Source organism: Musa acuminata, chromosome BXJ3-10, assembly GCF_036884655.1.
Source record: "Musa acuminata AAA Group cultivar baxijiao chromosome BXJ3-10, Cavendish_Baxijiao_AAA, whole genome shotgun sequence".
NCBI classification, from domain to species: domain Eukaryota; kingdom Viridiplantae; phylum Streptophyta; class Magnoliopsida; order Zingiberales; family Musaceae; genus Musa; species Musa acuminata.
This window is the reverse complement of record NC_088358.1, coordinates 18,583,428-18,602,934: the sequence shown is the minus strand read 5'-3', so window position 1 is coordinate 18,602,934 and position 19,507 is coordinate 18,583,428. Positions and strand designations below refer to the sequence as shown.

At 37.0% G+C, this 19,507-nt stretch overlaps 1 protein-coding gene across 2 annotated transcripts; it reads left to right on the top strand.

Moving 5' to 3' along the window:
- The first annotated feature begins 1,217 nt into the window (after positions 1 to 1,217).
- Positions 1,218 to 18,373, top strand: LOC104000023 (mediator of RNA polymerase II transcription subunit 33A). Of its 2 annotated transcripts, XM_018819802.2 has the most exons (13): positions 1,218 to 1,652; positions 1,744 to 1,857; positions 4,293 to 4,646; positions 5,648 to 5,964; positions 6,076 to 6,167; positions 6,258 to 6,609; positions 9,419 to 9,626; positions 10,820 to 10,934; positions 11,236 to 11,403; positions 12,271 to 12,940; positions 14,329 to 14,535; positions 16,407 to 16,585; positions 16,695 to 16,871. In XM_018819802.2, the coding sequence occupies exons 1-13, from the start codon at positions 1,255 to 1,257 to the stop codon at positions 16,722 to 16,724; spliced, it is 3,204 nt and encodes a 1,067-aa protein (XP_018675347.2). In that variant the 5' UTR covers positions 1,218 to 1,254; the 3' UTR covers positions 16,725 to 16,871. The 2 variants fall into 2 exon arrangements, with proteins under 2 accessions (XP_018675347.2, XP_009420227.3); XM_009421952.3 differs by having other exon boundaries at positions 1,233 to 1,652; positions 16,407 to 18,373.
- The last annotated feature ends 1,134 nt before the right edge of the window (positions 18,374 to 19,507 follow it).

Genomic DNA, 19,507 nt, shown 5'->3' with positions numbered 1-19,507 from the left:
TCCGATCTAAAAACATTGAACTCTTTAGTTAGAAGAAGGATGGATCATTTCAGATATTATACAGCCATCAACCAAGGGATCAATATTGTATGGTCAAACATTTGCACTAGCTAAAGATTATCCGTCTTGACACGAAAGCGGTATAGGTTAAACATATTAGCACCCACACGCTCCAAAACGGAAGGGATTAGAAGTCGATTTCTCCTAATAGTCAACCCATTGACTTGGTGGTGGACTTGGCATTGGTTTGCCTTAAATTCTCATCCTCGCCTTCTCTTCCATCCCATACCTGAATTCAACTTAAATGACACCCAAGAGAGGTTGGTGCCACCGGTGCTTCAAACTCTCCACTCGGACCTTCGTTTCTACCCAACACTAGACCATTTCCCACGGTAGCGTTGTTTCCAGCCACGCACTGGTCCTTCTCAGCCCACGCAACACTACCTTTTCTTTGCCGCCTTCCCTTCCAGATGGAAGGAAGGGATTCCTAGTCAAACCCACGCGTCTCCATCACCTGACGATACGAGACCCACCCGCAGCAGCAGCGATGAGACGGCGTCGGCCAACAGCTCAATTTTCCTATTACTGTGACTGCAGCAAATTAGAAGCGCCTTTTAAATTTCTTACTGTTAATTCTCATGACTGAGCCTTAACATTCTTTCTCCACTGGATTTTTCTGACCGTCGGGCATAAAACTTCCGTTGAATGTCAATTTAGGAGAATTAATGTCAATTAAGGAGGAATTAATGTCTATTGAAGTTCTAACATGGCAATCCTACTAATTAAGTACATCGGTAATTTTGCAAGAATAAATGAGCAATTTATTTATCCATGCCATTCATTTTAAAGGGATAAATATGAAAACTACTCGATTGATTTTGTCTTTTTCTGTCAGGCGTTGCGTTGGATACATACCGTTAAGAATCAGTTAACGATTAAATCAAAGCCTACAAATTGACCGACGCCACCGAAGTCAGTTTGATTGGAAGACCAAACAACCTCAGTTTTCCATTGCAGTTTACATTGACCATCCCAAAAGTACCCAACAGGGGCAGCTCTCTCACTTACTGGCGGGACCACCACACCCGTACCGAAAACGACCCCCGTTGGGTAGTTGGCCATCGGTCGGTTCGGATATCTTCCTTCTCGTTCACGCGATCAAGTTTCATCAAGACGACCGATCGGACGGTCATCGTCGCTGGGGAGAGATGGGACCCGCTCTCGTAGTCATTTAAATAAGGCTCGGGCGTTTCCATGTCATTTCCCTCTCGCAGGCGCTCCGCCTCTACCGCTATCTCTTCCACAGCGCCGACTCACAGAAGGAGAAGGAGAGAGAGAGAGAGAGACGGAGAGAGAGGGACATCGATGGAGGTGGGTGAGAGTGCGGACACAGCTGCTGAACTGGAGCGGCGCGTCATGGCGACGGTGAAGGCGTCGGAGGAGCGGGGCGACCCGCCGCTGCTGCGGGCGGTAGAGGCGGCGCGGTGCGTCCAGGAGGCCGGCCTAGGGCTCCCCAACCCCGAGCTAGCGCACGTCCTAGTCTCCAACCTTTGCTTCGCCAACAACACCCCGTCCATGTGGAAGCTCCTCGACCAGGCGATGTCGTGTCGGGTCGTCTCCCCTATCCATACCCTAGCTCTCCTCAAGCCCAGGCATGGATCGGATCCTGTGATCTACCTGATTGTTTTCGATTCTCGATTCCTTTATTTTTCTCACATGTTTCTCGTATCTTGATGAGTTCAGGGTGATCCCTCGTCGATGGGCGCAGCCGGAGGCCTACCGGCTTTACCTTGATCTCGTGAGCCGGTATGCCGTTTCCTCACTCTCCATCGAGGCTGGTGGATCCTGTAGAGATAAGTGAGTTCTTGGCTCTTTTAGGTAGTTTTCGTTTGAGACAAGTGAGTATTTGGCTTCCGGGTTAGTATTGCTTTTGGAATTTACTTGTCAAGGATCTAATTTTCTAAAAGGGCTTTTTTAATATCTATCTTTGCAAAATTTAAAGGAGATTGCCACTGGCAATCCCTTTTTGCCATTGGCAACCCCTGCAACCATCTTAATATATATATATATATATATATATATATATATATATATATATATACACACACACATATATAATTTTACTAAATATAATCCTTCAATTACCAATCATACCCTTATTTCCTATAACGCCAAAAGATGGCCTGAAATTTGATATCTTTTGGGTTGATGCATACTAACCCAGAAGATGACATCTTTCAAGATGTTGTAGAAATGGTCGGAATATCATCTTTTGGTAATCTGACATCTTAAACCCTAAAATCATTAAATCGATCTAACAAACATTAAAAAAAAAATATTTCCACCTCTTCCTCTTCGATCGTCAAATCATCCCATTTGATTATTGCTCGTTTTCTTGTCATTTTGCATAACTGACGATGAAAGATGCTCCGGCAATTAGGAGAAGAAGAAGAAGAAGGGGAAGGAAAAATTGTATGGAAGGAGTTGAAGAGTTTGTTAGAATTAAGTGATAAGTTGATGACGTTTATGTTCATTTACATAAGGGTATCTTAGGAATATTAAAGATTCTTAAAACGAGGTTATAAATAGCAAAAATGGTTGCCAATAGAAATCTCCAATTTTAATGACATTGTTACCCCTATAGGTTATATATATATATATATCTGTCCCTTCCAAATGTTAAGATCATCCACATATACCATTACATTAGGAGAAGAAGAAGAAGGGGAAGGAAAAATTGTATGGAAGGAGTTGAAGAGTTTGTTAGAATTAAGTGATAAGTTGATGACGTTTATGTTCATTTACATAAGGGTATCTTAGGAATATTAAAGATTCTTAAAACGAGGTTATAAATAGCAAAAATGGTTGCCAATAGAAATCTCCAATTTTAATGACATTGTTACCCCTATAGGTTTTATATATATATCTGTCCCTTCCAAATGTTAAGATCATCCACATATACCATTACATTATCATCTATCCAAGAAACTAGTTATTATCAATTGTTAGTTTGAATTAAAAATATATAAATGGTTAAAGTACCTAAAATGCCCTTATAACTAATACCATCATAATGGGGCTTGTTAAGGGTGTAATGTCACTTTAAAGAGTCATATGCCAATCAACTAATGGAGGTTAACTAGAGTAGCATAGATGTAAGTTTTTGGTTTTGCTAGGATATACTTGTTAAACTCAAATTTGTAGAAATAAAAATGAAAATCAATAACTTGGTGGGGTGTTATGCAATTTTCCTTTTCTGAAAAAGGGGAGTCGATGATTTTTGTTGGAAAGTTGGATATTTTCTTGTATGTTTTGAGAAATGGAATCTAAGGTGAGACGTCTAATTCTTTCAAGGAAAAAAAATGCAGGGTTTATTAACTATATTTGAAGTCAGGAAATGACTTATCTAGTGGAAACAACTTTGAGCTTTAGTTACTTAGATAGTATTTTCTATTAGTAACATCTGTCCAAGAAATATTTCCTTGTGCTGCTAATAGGATGGATTCTTCTGAAGATATGATAAATATGCAACATGATGTGTAGAGAGAAGAATGCTCTAGATGTATAAGTAAATAGAAGAGAACTCGGGTTGAAGAAAGTTAACTGATAGTTATTGATGGACTAGAAACATAAAGAAAAAGAAAATTGGTTAAGGAAAAGGAGGTTTTAGTGAAGAGAAATTGGATGTCCCATCTTTTTTTGGTCTAAGGGACAAGCCCTCAGCAAAATGCATTATGGGTTTCTATGATGAACCCTCCTAGTGTAGTCACCCCCGGTTATTTGAGACACTTCACCATCATGCAAAAGCGACAAATTTAATCTGTTCCTATTTATATCCTTTATCAAGTGCCATATACTGATGCTGCTCAATCCCTGCTTGCATCATCAGGAAACACACTAGAAAACATTATGCGTTATTGCATGGGCTTGCTTGTGGTTTTGTCAAATGGCAGAATAATGAAGGCGGAAATAGTATACAATGTAACAGATAGATGAGGAACAAAAATAGAGGATTAAGGGTTGAAATACTTTACTATTGACATAAGTTTGACATGCTTATCAAGTTAGCACTACTTGCCCGTTCGTGTGTTTATTGTGTACTTGTTTACTGTAAGCATCTCATAAAGATGTTAACTCTGTGGTCCGTAAGGCTGTTCTGGTGTTTATGTAATTCCTTGGCTTCCTTTTAATGTGGATTCATATCCTTCCTCTTCATGGCTAAAGTGTGACTTTTGAATAAGTGAATTTATAGCCTCAGCCTTTGATCCTTTACAATATTGTCCATTTTGCAGGATTGCAAAATCTATTGATGCTGCTTTACAACTTTCATATACATATGGAGTTCAACAAATGGATTTTGGGCATGCAATTGTTTTGTTCATTTTGAATATCATCACCAGCTTGATGGATTGTACAATTGAAGATTGTGGTCCCCAATTGGTGTCTGCAGACAAACATGGCTGTGCATATGCTAGTGGAGGAGAACAAACAATGCAGGTCGATGTTAAGGAGAATTCAAATGAGAGGAGAAATGAGCATCATGACAAGTTACGTAGGACTAATGCTTTAATGGCTATTGAGGTGGCTGAAAAAGTTTCTTCAAATAAAAAGGCCAAAGCTTTTCTTCATCTTATTCGTATCAACATGTATGTACCGTCTTATGCTTTTATGCTTTCTTCATCAGTATGACTTTTACTGAATATTGTAGTTTAACTGCTTATGGTTTCTGATGTTAACATTGAGAAGGGAGAAGGATTCCAACACTGTCTTGGAGGAAAATGGGAAAAAAAATTCCATTATGTTAAAATTTTTGACTAATTAATTTCTACATAGGATGATAGCATCTGTTACAAAGGCTAGTTCACTTTCTATTTCCATGAGAGCAATGGTGGTGATCACTTGCCCAATTTTCTCATTTAAGCAGTAGTCACAGTAGGCCTAATAGAGGGACATAGATTATCTTGGAAAACCTAGTCAAGATGAGCACCCTTTGCTCCAATAGAGAGACATTCCTTAGGTCTTGTGATGGCTCTAAGTGTAGTTGCTCATCTCTTCCCATGGGTGAATCTCCCTCCAGTAACTAAGTTAATCATCATCAGCTGATACACTATATCAAACTTGCTTGGTGTCATGATTTTTCTTGTGATTTTTCATAGTGATCAGGACAACTTTTTTCACCTCCTGCTTGTGATTGGTGCTAATGTAACTCCATCCTCTAGAAGGCAGTATTAGACCATGGCACATTTTTATGAATAGTAATATGAATCCAATAACCACTAGGTTCCTACTTATTTTAGATAATAGCTACTGACATGAGATCCAACTATTTTATCCTTTTTTCTATTGATTAGTCCATTTAAAAAAACTCCCTGTCTACTGACCTTTCCTTGCCCCATACTTGGGAGTTCATCAATCTTGGGAGTTCTATTGATTCCCTATGTTTAACTGGTAAAGTTGTGATGTTTGCTACTCATTGATATCTATTTAACTACAACTCTGATGACATTGGATGTTTGTGATCAGGGCATTTTAAGTGATAACTAATTTTAATCTATAATCCTAAGAGATTTGTGGAGATTAATAATTTAATATAAGAAATTATTTTGAGGTGTTTACTACTGATTGAAAAAAATTCTTCCAAGCACAGGCCTGAGCTGTTCAATGGCCTACTTCAGAGACTCCAAACTATTGATGCCAATAGATCAAAATCAGAGAGTTTATTATCAGTGAGTCATATTTTGGATAAGTTGTTCACAAATATAAATAGTGCAGTAAATGGGGAATTCCTTCTGAATAAGCATCAACTTCTTGGAGCTCTAGCTGATGCTGGGTCATATAGCTTGAATCCATGCAACAGTCATGGTGCTGGAAGAGGTGCTTGTTGGATACCTGTTGATATTTTTATGGAGAATGCAATGGATGGGAAGCATCTATATGCTATATCTGCTGTTGAGATTCTTACAGGTTCTAGTTGTCTCTTTTGTTTCATTCTGTCTCCTTTTTTTGTTTTACTCCTTTTCCAAATATGCATATCTGTTCTATTATAAGAAAATTTAAGACTGTTTAATTAAACAGAATTGACCAAGACACTGCAAGTAATTAACCAGGCAAGCTGGCAGGAGACATTTCAAACTCTTTGGCTTTCAGCGCTCCGACTTGTGCAACGAGTTGAGAAAATTCTGTTTTTATGCATACAATTATATTTGCTATAGAAATTTAATTTATATTCTTGCATTTGCAAATATGTGCACTTCTAGGATCGTGAGCCTATAGAAGGACCAATACCTCACCTTGATGCACGATTATGCATGCTGCTTTCTATCGTCCCCTTGGCAGTCGCTGCTGTTGTGAAGGAAGAGAATGAAACACCTTATCCTTTTAGCAATGGATTTTTGAGAAGTAATTCATTTGGAAATGAAGGAAATAAATTTGCAGTTAGAAGGCATGCATTGATATCATCCCTTAAGATACTGGGACAATTTTCAGCACTTCTCTCACCTCCTCCATCGGTTGTCAATGTTGCTAATAGTGCAGCTACAAAAGCAGCAGTCTTTGTTTATAATTTCAAGGCTGGGAATAGCAACCTTAATGATTGTTCTATAAAAGCAGGTTTGTTTGTCTTGATAATTTTTTATTATCTTCATCTGAATGATAAATGCAGCAGTGAGAACAGACTTTGGCTTTATATTTTTTATGAATCAAGTTTTTTACTGTTATAGGATTCTGTTAATTGAAGGCTACACTTTTTTCTTGCTTAATTGCATGAGTGTGTACTTTTTTCCAGAAATATTATGCTTGTTTTCACCATTATAGGAGTTTATCTAGAGAATTGATGGACATTGGAACACCTTTTAGTCTACACTAGTTGTGAAAAAAAAAGCCTATTCAAATTTCTTATTTTTAATAGTTTAGAGAGAGTTTTTGTTAGAATCATAAGTTGCCACTTGCCATCGCCTCCTATTTTTCTACTTTAGTTTTCTAGATTGTTCAAGAAAAATAAAAGAGGTAGTCAATGAGGAAAAGTAAAAGAAATAAAAAGTTACTTTTGATGAAGATATTGTTTCAATAAGTTTTATTGTTTTAAAAAAAGAGGTGGAAGCCTATGAAACAGCAGATTATTTTTCAATACAAATTCGAAAATTTATCTTCCTTAAAGAAGAAAAGAGTGAACAATTAATTTACCTTGATGTAAATCTCTTAGTTGTATTTTTACTTTTTACTTTTTTGTGTTCTTTTACTTCAAAAAAAAAAAGGGGGAGGAATTGTATTGGAGACTTGATAAATGAATAACTGAGTTTCTTTTCTGCATTATGTGTAACTGGTGTGAGGCCAATATGTTTTCCCAAAAGTGAGTTCATAGAACTTAGAGTGAGTACAAGAAATTATCTATTTCTATCTTTCTAGAGATTTCTTCCCTAGTTATCCTACCACTCTAAGTTCCTCCATTACGTAATCTATAAAGCTCTTTCTCTAATACTTTCCCTTAATCATCCATAATCAACCAAACCCAAGATGATGAGAATTTGATGATATTGGAGCATTATGGAATATTTCCCTGTATGTTTTGTCCTTTTTTTCTTATTACCAACTCTATTTTCGATTCTTTAAACATTATCACCCTTTAGATTGTCATACATAAATAACAAAAGATAAAAAATAATATATCTTGAGAGTTATCGTGTTTGAGATGTGAAGCAATGAACAGTTGGAGTGTTTGTTTTATGTTCTACTTTATGTCAATTTACACCATCTATTTGGTTATGACCATCGTAGCAACTCACTATTTTTTATGATTACTTTTTAGCAATAGAGATAGGGTCATGCCTAGATGCAACTTTAGACCTTTAGTTGGACTGTACTGAGACTGAGAGTAATTGAATATACAATATGTAAGACTATTCATTTGCAATTTTGTAAGTTACAAAAGATACCATTCATATAGTTTTCAAAATTTTCCTTATTCTTTAAATTTCAGTCTGTTACTTACAGTAGGATAAGAACTGGTCAGGTCGCTCAAATTTAGGTCCAGTCATCTGAATATTCAAGAGGTATACATCTGATCAGACCCTCAAAATTTTGTATCCTAAATGCTGTCAGGCCACATTACATTGTAAAATACAGGTCTTTGTTCATTTTGAGTTGAGCAAACTAACAAGGAAAAAGTGTGGTGATCCAAACACTATCTGACCTGTAAGTGGTTAGGCCAAACAAAGTACATGTCAGACCTGAAGCTCCAGTTCGGATCCCTGCTTTTAAGTTACTAGTTTTATGTTTAAAAGAACAAAATAGCTATGAACTTCAGAGACAGTAGAAAATCTTGTTTGTTATACTTTTAAGGGTGCAGTTAGATGACAAACTATAATTCACATGTTAACGAGATCAGAACTTTTGGATATCCAATCTAGGTCAAAGATTTTCTTTAAGATCTGCAAGCATTCTGAAGTTTGCATCATTATTAATAATTTATGTTAAATTATTTTCAAATTGAAAAGTGAAAGATAATTTAGATAATAATATGGACTAAAAAAGATAGAATATGTTTGCTTTCTAGCTTGTCTAGAGTGAAGTTCATGATAAACCTGCTTTGAATCGGTTTGGGCTTTTGAAGCAAAAAAGAAACATGTCCATTAATCTTGATGTTGTAAATAGTTTCATTACTGGTTTCCGGATTCAATATGAATTTGCTTATACCGATTCCTGGGTTGAGTTTGCCTACTCTGCTAACAGTAGTTGATGAAAACTTCAATCCAAGTGTTCACTCAGTTTTCTTTATGGAGCTTTGATTACTCCTTTTTCCTATGTATCAAACCATATTAGATATGAGACAATTCTTGTAAAGTTATAAACTGCTTCATAAGATGGGCCAATCCTGATATGGATTAATTGTCTCTGATCCTGATTTTTCTGAGTTCTCTTGGGATTGGTTGGACTGAACAGGTTTGAGCTGATTGTGCGTGTTTTAAGTGGGTTTGAGTGATCACTACAAGTTCATCGTATTTCTAGTTGGGTTTTATGCAGTTCCTGCTGATCCTTGCTAGATTCTGATTGACTCTGAATGGTTGTGGATAGTCCTGGCTGGTTTTAGCAAGATTTGAGTTGTTTTTATCGATTTCAAGGCTTCCTTCAACCAATTTATGTTCATTGAAGTGAATAATCTGTCTCAGAACTAGGTTTAATTGCTTTAAGATTATCCGGATCCTGAATCCTATGGCCATTCACGATCCTAAATATTGTGATCAATCCTGAACATGATCCTTTAAACCTTTAAAATTGTATGCGGCATCTCATTCCATGGAGCTACATATGATAAACTAATGCTAACTTAGCTTTTCCATGCTATACATTGGTTAAGTAGCACTCTATACCTGTGGACTACTTGAAGAAGTGTTATGATTGTTCCTTTTCTTTACACATGCAGTTGGAAACATGCTGCATCTAATTGTTGAAGCCTGTATTGCAAGAAATTTGATTGATACATCTGCTTACTTTTGGCCTGGATATGTTGTTCCATCTGTGTCATCAAAAGATCCAACTTCATTTCAAGATTCTTCTTGGTCAACCTTCCTTGAGGGAGCTCCACTGACTGATTCTTTGAAAAACTCTCTTATGGTGACTCCTGCATCAAGGTACTCTAAACAATTCCTCGTAGATTAACCTGATCAGTGATGACAGTACTGCATTGATTAGTTACAGTCATGCCCTGACTGTAACAGTAGTTCTTGTTGATATATGAACTGACATGCTTATGGCCTTGTGCTGTGAAATGTTTTGGCACCATCTTTGTACCTTATTGTTGTTGATTTCTGCATTATATGGGCAGCAAACTGCAGAGATGTTTAAAGGCCTTGAATTCAAATGTATTGTTTAAACTTAGAAGTTAGAAATAATCAGTTTAGTACCGTAATTCGAAGAGACACCTCTTCTGATGGCAAGATGTGCTTTATTCAAGGAAGAGGTCTGGCACACGTGCCACTTGTGTCATGTGAACCTGACACATCTTCAAGAGCAGATTTCCTCCAAATGCAGAAAGTCTGTTCATGATGCCAACCACCTGGTCACAACATGTTTAAGACAAGCTATCAGGGTAGACTAACTAATCCTGTCAATCTTGCTATAGTTCCCTGTTATGTTGTTGACAAACAAGAGGATATGCCAATTTGTTGTGAAAGAAAAAAATGAGGAAAAGAAAATTAAGGAAAGTATAAAGAAAGCAAACTAGATGGATGAAGAAGCATATGCTAAATTCCAAAACATTTGAATTTAGCATCTCTTTGCACTGTGCACATTAGTACTATATCATGTATAGATGCTTGATACTCCTAATTAGTTAGTCATCTTCTTATTTATATGATAAATTGTATTTAACCATCTTGATTTTATATGGTTCCATAGCCTGTAATCCTGATTACAGCGCCAACATAATGTTATTGTTTTTATTATTAAAGGTATTCAAGCTCAATTCACTATAATATTGAGGAAAGTATAAAGAAAGCAAACTAGATGGATGAAGAAGGATATGCTAAATTCCAAAACATTTGAATTTAGCATCTCTTTGCACTGTGCACATTAGTACTATATCGTGTATAGATGCTTGATACTCCTAATTAGTTAGTCATCTTCTTATTTATATGATAAAATTGCATTTAACCATCTTGATTTTATATGGTTCCATAGCCTGTAATCCTGATTACAGCGCCAACATAATGTTATTGTTTTTATTATTAAAGGTATTCAAGCTCAATTCACTATAATATTATCAACTTTAGTGGTCTTAAATTTGTAATAATCAGACTCATGGACTTATTTTGTTGCTCTGTAGTTTAGTGGAAGTGGAGAAAATGTACCATATTGCAGTCAATGGATCAGAAGAAGAAAAATTAGCAGCTGCAAAAATTTTATGTGCCGCATCCCTAGTATGTGGTTGGAATGTCCAGGTAGTTCACTTATATATCTTTTCATTTATTATATGCACTTCTAACCATTGATTGAAAATTATATTTAGTCATTTCACTGAGTAATTTTTATTAAGGATTAGGGAGGTACTGTTGTAAGAAGTTTCTATGGTTTAGATGTGTTAATGGCTATCAATTTCCTTGGGATATTTTGGCTCTATTTATTTGTGCTTGCCCCAAAAACCTTAGCTGGCGTTGAGCTGTTAACCTTATTCAAATTGGTTTGTACTTTATGAACTTCATTTTTGTCTGTGCTTCTAATTGTCTTTTTTTATTGCTTCAGGAACATGTTGTGTTTTTTGTGGTCAAATTGCTATCTCTTCCTATGCCTCCTGATTCTTCAGCATCTGCAGCTGAGAATTATTTGATTGGTCACATGCCTGTGCTCAGTGCCATTTTGTTTGGAGTTTCTGGTGTGGACATCGTTCATATTCTTTCTTTACATGGCATGGTGAGTAAAGCCTTCTGAGAATACATTTATCTACTACTTGGAACCAATTTGTTAATTCATCTTTAATTTTTTGGAAATTCTGAACATGATTAACAATTTTATACAAAATATGTCTATGATGTATGCTGTCATTGTTTTGATGTAGTTGATTATGAAGTCAAATGTGTAATATGAACTGTAGGTTCTGGTCATTTTTTATGAACTAATAGATCATTTTGTTTGGTACTGTATGTATTACTCCATCAGTAAACCATCTTTAGAGTATAATTCAAACACAATAAATATGACACAACAATAGTAAATCTAGGAACTATGATTCACTCACATCATGTCTTGGTTTTTCTTATAGTCAATCATGTCATATGCACTTGTGGATGTATATGTGATTTGGATTTGCATTTAAGAAACCAGAACAAGTTTTAAATACATGTTTGGAGCTTCTGCAAGTATAAAAGGTCAATTTGGGAAAGAAATTTCACATGGCAGAACTGACTTTACAAAGTACTTGTTATAGATCTACTTTTAGTGTATCATTTATTATTGGTATTCATTACTTAGTGATGGTGATTTAGTAATGTTACTTCTAGACTTCCAGGTTTTGTTCAGAATTATCGTGGTCCTTTTTCTGTAAAAATGTTGTTTTTTTCGAGATATTTTGAAAACATATGAAAGATAAGAATTTTTTTGTTGATCTACAATTGGTGCTTTTCTTTATTCCCATGTGAATGCACAAGATGATTAGATATATACATGTATTCGGTTTTCGTCAATACAGTGGGACTGCACAACCATTTTGCAATAGTTTGTGCCTAAATGTCCCTCATAATTTGCTCCATATTACTAATGTAAATTTTTTGGCATCTTCAGATTCCAGAAGTTGCAGCAGCTTTAATGCCGCTTTGTGAGGTCTTTGGGTCACTGTCACCTCTTTCCAGTCATAAGTCGAGAACTTCTGAGGAAACTTCTGTTTACTCGGTCTTCTCGTGTGCATTCCTCTTTCTTCTTCGACTGTGGAAATTTTACAAACCCCCTCAGGAGCTCTGCCAAGCAGGTCGAGGCTCCATAAAGATGGAATTAACCTTAGACTATCTCTTGTTGATGCGCAACAGTCGTATTGCTTTGCAGAACTCATCTGCTATGAATAGAACAGGGAATAATATGGGTTCGTTTAATGCATCACCACGTCGGCCAGTTTATATTGACTCATTTCCAAAACTTCGAGCTTGGTACTTCCAGAATCAGGCTTGCATAGCCTCAATTCTTTCTGGTCTGTGCAACAAAGACCCAGTGCATCAGACTGCTAATAAGATTTTGAACATGATTTATCGGAAAATGTCTAAAAATGGACCTGTTTCTGGTAATCCCTCATCAAACTCCAGTAGCAGCATAAGTGGATCACCTGTAAATATGACAGAAGATTCTTTACAAAGGCCAATGCTTCCTGGATGGGAGATTCTAGGAGCTATTCCATTTGTTCTTGAAGCTGTTTTGACTGCATGTGCTCATGGAAGGCTTTCCTCCAGAGACTTGACTACAGGTTTGATGCACTTATTTGTCGATTGTTTCCCATGCTTTTGCATTTGCCTATTCTTCATTCTTGGTGTTCTAAGTCACGTAGCTATTTTTCCATTCTTCCAAGTACCAATATATTCTGTTTGTGGGAAGTTTAATGTGTATTGCAAACAGGACATCCTAACAATTTGTTTAAAAGAGCCATGAAAATGACAATGGTAGAATGACGATATAGAAATTCTTCCAGACGTACATAACTTCAAGCAGTTATTGATCATGAAACTAGAAATTATTTAATCCTAGTGTAAGAGTGTACATGTTTGGCATGCAATGCTATCATCTTTAGTTACGTCGTTGGCAGCACATGCATTTGAATTTTGGTTTGTGCACCTGCTCATATAGTCACTGCTCTGTTTGGTATGTTGAGGGCAGCATTGTAATAACTTAGCACAGAGCTCATGGTAACTGGCATGGGGTGATTTTTTGTGTGAATTGACACCAATCATACAAGCACATAGTCTGATCATCATACCAGTTTGAGTTTCTATCAGGCTTGTGGAGTTCAATTTTGGCTAACTTGAGTACTTGCCTCCAAGTATTCCACCCAAAGTTCTGAATTATACAAGAAAAAATAAATTATGAGGATCTGGGTTAAACTAAAGTATCTGTGAGTAAGATAAGGCATCTTGTAGCTTTTCATTGTGTTGCTTTATAATCTTGGTGACCTTGGACTATTTGGCTGAAGTTTTGTTACTTCAACGGGGACTTGAACTTGTTACACCTGAAAGGATCTGCTATTTTAAATGATGAGGATCTGGGTTACCCTCATTCATTTGATCTCCAAGGCTGCTTGAGTTCTATGTTAAGGGTCCATAAAATAGATGATTGCCAGTTTAGCCACCATTGCCTCAAAATTTGAAAAATAGTTCAATAAGATGAATTGCATAAAACTATGCTCATTGTCAAGCCAATATCATCTCCTAACAGTTGTTGAAAAATAACAGCAGTTGGACTAAGAAAGAACTAAATTGAAGGATATAGAATTGGTTTATTATATTTTACAAGCTTCACTCCAATTTCTCTTGTTTAGCAGCTCGATTGTCGAGTAAAGTCAAAATTATGATAATAAAAGAAGGATTGAGTCATATTAAATATATTCGCCTAAATACCGTGCATATATGAATGTTTATATCCATATGGGGGTATGTAAGAAGAGCCTATGGTTTTCGTCGGTCAGAACTCAGAAGAGTACACCAATGAAGATGAAAGCATCTCTTTCTTCAGTTGCTGTAAGCTTCTTTTGTAGTAGGAAGTATCAGATAGTAACTAAACAATTAGTCATATAATATCTCTGCTAAGTTTCCTTTTTGTTTTATATTGTACTTGCCTACACTAACCTCCCAACTTATGTAGGTTTGAGAGATCTTGTGGATTTTCTACCAGCTTCTGTTGCTACTATCATTAGCTACTTTTCAGCGGAGATTACTCGTGGTATTTGGAAACCAGTTCCAATGAATGGGACTGATTGGCCTAGCCCTGCTCCGACTCTTCTATCTATCGAATCTGAAGTAAAGGAAATACTTGCCTCTGCTGGGGTTCATATTAACAGATGTTATCCTCGTATGTGTTTTATTCTTTATTCTATTATCTTGCTTTATATGTATTTGCTTGTTCTACTTTAATTATGAGCTACTTTCTTTTACTTTATTTTAATTGACCAGCATTTGGTCAATAACTGATTTAAATTAGGATTGAAGTGGGCAACTTGATCAGTTTCTTTCATATTGTGTCCATAAGGCAAAGATAAGAATAAGAAGCTGAAACATCATAAAAGATATTATTCACGAATGACACAAGTAATTTCTAACTTGGTTTTTCTTGGTGCACTAGGTTGTTATCTAGCAAGTGGTGTTACACCACACTCATTAAAGTTGTGCGTGATTGGTATTCTTATAGTGCAAAGTTGTTCAACACACCATTTGACAAGTTACCGTCTGAAACACTGATGAAATGTCCATAGAAAAGGGTCATTCAGAGTCCAGACATCTGAATGATTTCATTGTCACACATGTTGAAATCTTTGAATATTGTAAACCCAAAGGAAAATAAAGAAAGCCTCTGAAATAACTGTACTTTTATAGAAGAAACGGCATCCAGCAAGCTCTTTGATTTTGGTGGCCTTCAATCAAGTACTTGGAAACAATTTAATTGGCTTGTTAAATGAGGACAAATTCACATATATACCTGATAACAGTTGTTTGAATGAATGCACTTGTAAGTCTTGGTAAAACATAACTTTCTATATGCTTTAAATGAGGGGTTTTGATACAAGTAGGTACTGCTTTTACTGCATCATCTTTTACTGGAAGTACCATATGTCTTCCATCAAACTCCTGTTGACCTTTGCTGCAATTTTATAACAAATAAAATATTTCTAATTTGATAGGACTTGATGATGGTAAAACCTAACTTACACAACTCTTTAACTAAAATGCTTACAGTGAGAAGAAGGTAACTATGTCTCTGTAGAATAAAAGAAGGAATCACATTGAAATGTTCTGTACATCAATGATAGAATAATTCTTTTAGAAGTATAACATGTAGCCTGCAAGGAACATTGAAGCAACCATGTAAATACAGCATTCTCCTAATATGGATTGTCTTCTTGCACCACTTTCTTTGGACACCATGCTTATGAAGGATTTAATTTTTTGTCCGATATAGGATTTGGTTACTGGTACCAATATACTGCTTGGTATATCGAACCATATTGTCTGGTGTCTACAACAATAACAAAAAGCTGTAAAGTTCCAATTCTTTTGGATTTGGCCAAATTGATTTTTTTTCACCATTGAATTATGTACAAAGCAATATTCTTAGTTAAACTAAGAGTATCTAGATATTTATTTATAGTGTCTAGTAAAGTCTACAGTGTTTGGTTTTAATGAAAATGAAATAAAAATTTAAATACTGACTGGTACTAGCAGCACAATTGTGTTAGTTGAATGCAAATTTTGCATGTACAAATTTGTCATTTAGTAACCTATACAGTTGATGCTCTCAAGTTAAGTTTGCTCAACTCACATATCAATTAGATGGTTTTAGTGTCTACTTGTTCCGGGAGATGTTGTTAGAAATTTCATTTATGCTGCTAGAAAGATTATCTTGTTTCTTTAATTATTGTTTAATTATTGTATTCAATAGTACCCTGTGGTTCAGATGGGTATATTATATGTTATCCCTATCAGACCAGTATTTAGAATCTTGATATATATATATATATATATATGTTCCTCTCAATGTCTTTTATGCCTATTCTTTTGTTTCCTCTTATCTAACCACGCTGTCCGTAGGAAGCTGGAGACTAGGTGTCTCATTATGCATTCATAAGCTTACATCATATGATTTGATTTAATGTATTGAATGAGGAGCTACTTATATAAACGTTTGTGTTGAATGCTAGGCAGTACTAATTTGACCATTTCTGGCAGGAGGGTTGCCACCAATGCTCCCACTACCAATGGCTGCTCTCGTAAGCTTGACGATAACATTTAAGCTCGAGAAGAGTTCAGAGTACATCCATGGAGTTGTTGGTCAGGCTCTTGAGAACTGTGCAACAGGCTGCACCTGGCCAAGCATGCCAATCATAGGAGCCTTGTGGACTCAGAAGGTGCGAAGGTGGCATGATTTCATTGTCCTATCCTGCTCACGTTCTCCCTTCTCGAGGGAGAAGGATGCTGTTGTGCAGCTGATTAGGAGCTGCTTCTCCTCATTTTTAGGTCCCTCTGTTGCTGGAGAATCTCACATGACAGCTGATCGAGGAGTTAATGGACTTCTGGGTCGATATATGTCTGACCAGGGTGTTCGGCTCCCAGTGGCACCAGGTTTCCTCTACCTCCGAACATGTCGAAACTTTCCTGACATTCATTTTGTCAACAAGGTGATTTTCAAGCTGGTCATTGAGTGGGCACACAAATTAGGAACCAAATGGAGCTCCAATGGACCTACCCGCCTGAAATCAAGCCGCATATCTCTTGTCTCTGCTATATCGGGAGTACAACATGTGGCAACACTGGGGGCAAGCCTACTGTTTGTTGCGGGCGGGGTGCAGTTTGTGCAGATAATGTATGAGGAGACCTTGCCGACGCTGCTGTTATCAGCCGGAGCAGAGAAGCTAGGTGGAACTGAGACAGTATCCAATATCCTGCAAGGCTACGTTATGGCCTACATGCTGATCATATGTGGGGCTTTTGTTTGGGGAGTTGGAAATACATCCCCAGCGTACACATCAGTGTTCTCGTCGATGCGAGCCCGGGTGATTGGGATCCACATGGACTTTGTAGCTGGTGCCATGGAGGGCAATATAATTCTTGGGTGTGATCCAGCAATATGGAAGGCGTACGTGTCATGCTTTGTGGGCTTGCTGGTGAACTTTGCACCAGCATGGGTGCTGGAGGCAAAGCAGGAGGCTTTGCATAAATTGGCCAGCGGTCTCAGGGGTTGGCAAGAGTTTGATATGGCTCTATCGCTCCTTGAGCTAGGTGGTCCCTCGGCCGTGACAGCAGTGGTGGAATCCGTGTTGTGATCCGTTTCGCTAGTGGATAGTAGTTTGTCTGGTCCTGCTGCCCTCCACTCCAGACGAGCAGATTTTGGCACAACACAGGTTGTTGAACCAGGATTCCGTATCGTACCACCTTGTTGTCTTTGATGCACGAGATACGATAGATGTCATCAATATCAGTGCAAGAAATTTCTTTACTGGCAATAGAAGCAGGCATCAGTTGCAACGACATCTGTGTGCATCTGGTGTGGAACTGGATGGTACTTTGCAGCTAGTGGCAGTGCGACAACATCTGTCCGTGTGTTCCGTGTTTAACTCGACGTTACCTTGCCGCTACAAGCAGAGAACTGAGTGTGTGGTTCAACGCTTGGTATTTAGCAGACACACATCATGTAAATAAGCGAGTTGGATTCTGGACCAATCTTGATCAGGAAGATTGCCTGCCGGTCAAAAATTGCTTGGTTATCATGTCATGAGCATCGATGCCGTGGGATGGATGGATCCATATGAGCATTGCCCAATGCGACGTTTGCTCCAGCACCGTAAAAATTTCACCCCTCTTGTGTGTGTCAACAAGGCAAGGCAATAGTTGGTTCTGGACACTGCTACGATAGATGGTTGATGCTACTGATGGGAAGTAATTGTTCATCTGGTCTTGTCAACTTCTTCATCGCCATCGTGCCCAGCTCGGGACGAAGGCGATCGTGAATCATAAAGCCGGAGGTAGGGGAACAAACCTAAGCTATATATATGTATGTGGTGCAATCAGACCGCATCATCATGATTGTAACATCCGCAAAAATGATCATCTCCTCGATTGCGATTGGAAACACATTCGTAATTTTTAATGTACATGTGAAGAAACATATTTGAATGAATGTGTAGTTTTTCTTAATACATTAAATATTGTAACAAACAGTAGATGAAAATTATATTTAAATATGTATTGACGTAAGTTTTATTTTGTAAAATTATATTTTAAATATTATATAACAAACTTACTCTTTCTAAAATATTTTTAGTATTTATTAAAAAATAAATATACATATATAATTTAAATTAATAAATTATAATATATAATCTTATAAAAAAGAAGAAATTTTATATAATAAATATAAAATATAATCATATAAATAAATATTAAAAAAAATTAAAATAAGAAAGAAAATAAATTTCATCTTATAGAACACATCAATCATGTTGACAATCTTGTGTTTTTGGATAGTATCATATAATTTAAATTTTTTTCTGAAATTATTATACATTAGACCCACATTGCATATTTCTAAACGCACCCGACTCCAAAGAGATTGACATATTAGAGTTTTAGGCTACATTTATCGAAGTAGAGCCCAATCTTTCTTTCTCCAACATTACATTTGAATTAGTATTACTCGAATCACATTTGTTCCGGCCATGCCCACGGATCCCTTCGCTGCGACACGAACATAGAGATCCGAATGGGCTGTCCGGGGAAGCCTTCTATCTGTGGTCGGTCAGAACCTCCTCATCGGCAGCCGCAAAGGCAAGAGGGGCGAGACCCAGCGATTTTTCTTTTCTTTTCTTTTTTTCTTGTTCCCCTTTGGTTACCATCGAGTACCACTAACCTCAAAACCTTAGTTAGGATCACATCAGTGCTTTGCCTAACCCGATAAAGGGAAACTGAAAGGTTGCAAGCAAATGTTGCAGCGTCCGAAGGTGATGATGATCTGATGTCAAAATGAGGCAGGAGGGAAGGAAACAGAGGCCTTATTTATTGGACTGTACGTGCAACTTGACATGGCAGCTACATTTGGCTCTGCCTTTCAGGTGGGTGGAGGATCATCTGGATCACGTGACACTGATAAAAAGTGTTTTTACATAACGAGGGAAGAAGAAGTGAAAGCAAGGAGGAAGAAGACTTACTTGGTCGTCGTCTACTTCAAAAAGAACAGCAGCACCACAGATTTACAACAGAGGGACAAAGTTGCTTAACGGTAGGACCAGACTGCCACGTTGCAGTGTCCTACTACACTAACATTGAAACGAGTA

Bases quoted from the DNA above. Each gene is read 5' to 3' on its own strand.
- LOC104000023 (XM_009421952.3), top strand. From the start codon at position 1,255: ATGTCATTTCCCTCTCGCAGGCGCTCCGCCTCTACCGCTATCTCTTCC. The intron at 1,858-4,292 runs GTGAGTTCTTGG...TCCATTTTGCAG, and splicing joins GGTGGATCCTGTAGAGATAA to GATTGCAAAATCTATTGATG. The intron at 9,627-10,819 runs GTACTCTAAACA...GTTGCTCTGTAG, and splicing joins ATGGTGACTCCTGCATCAAG to TTTAGTGGAAGTGGAGAAAA.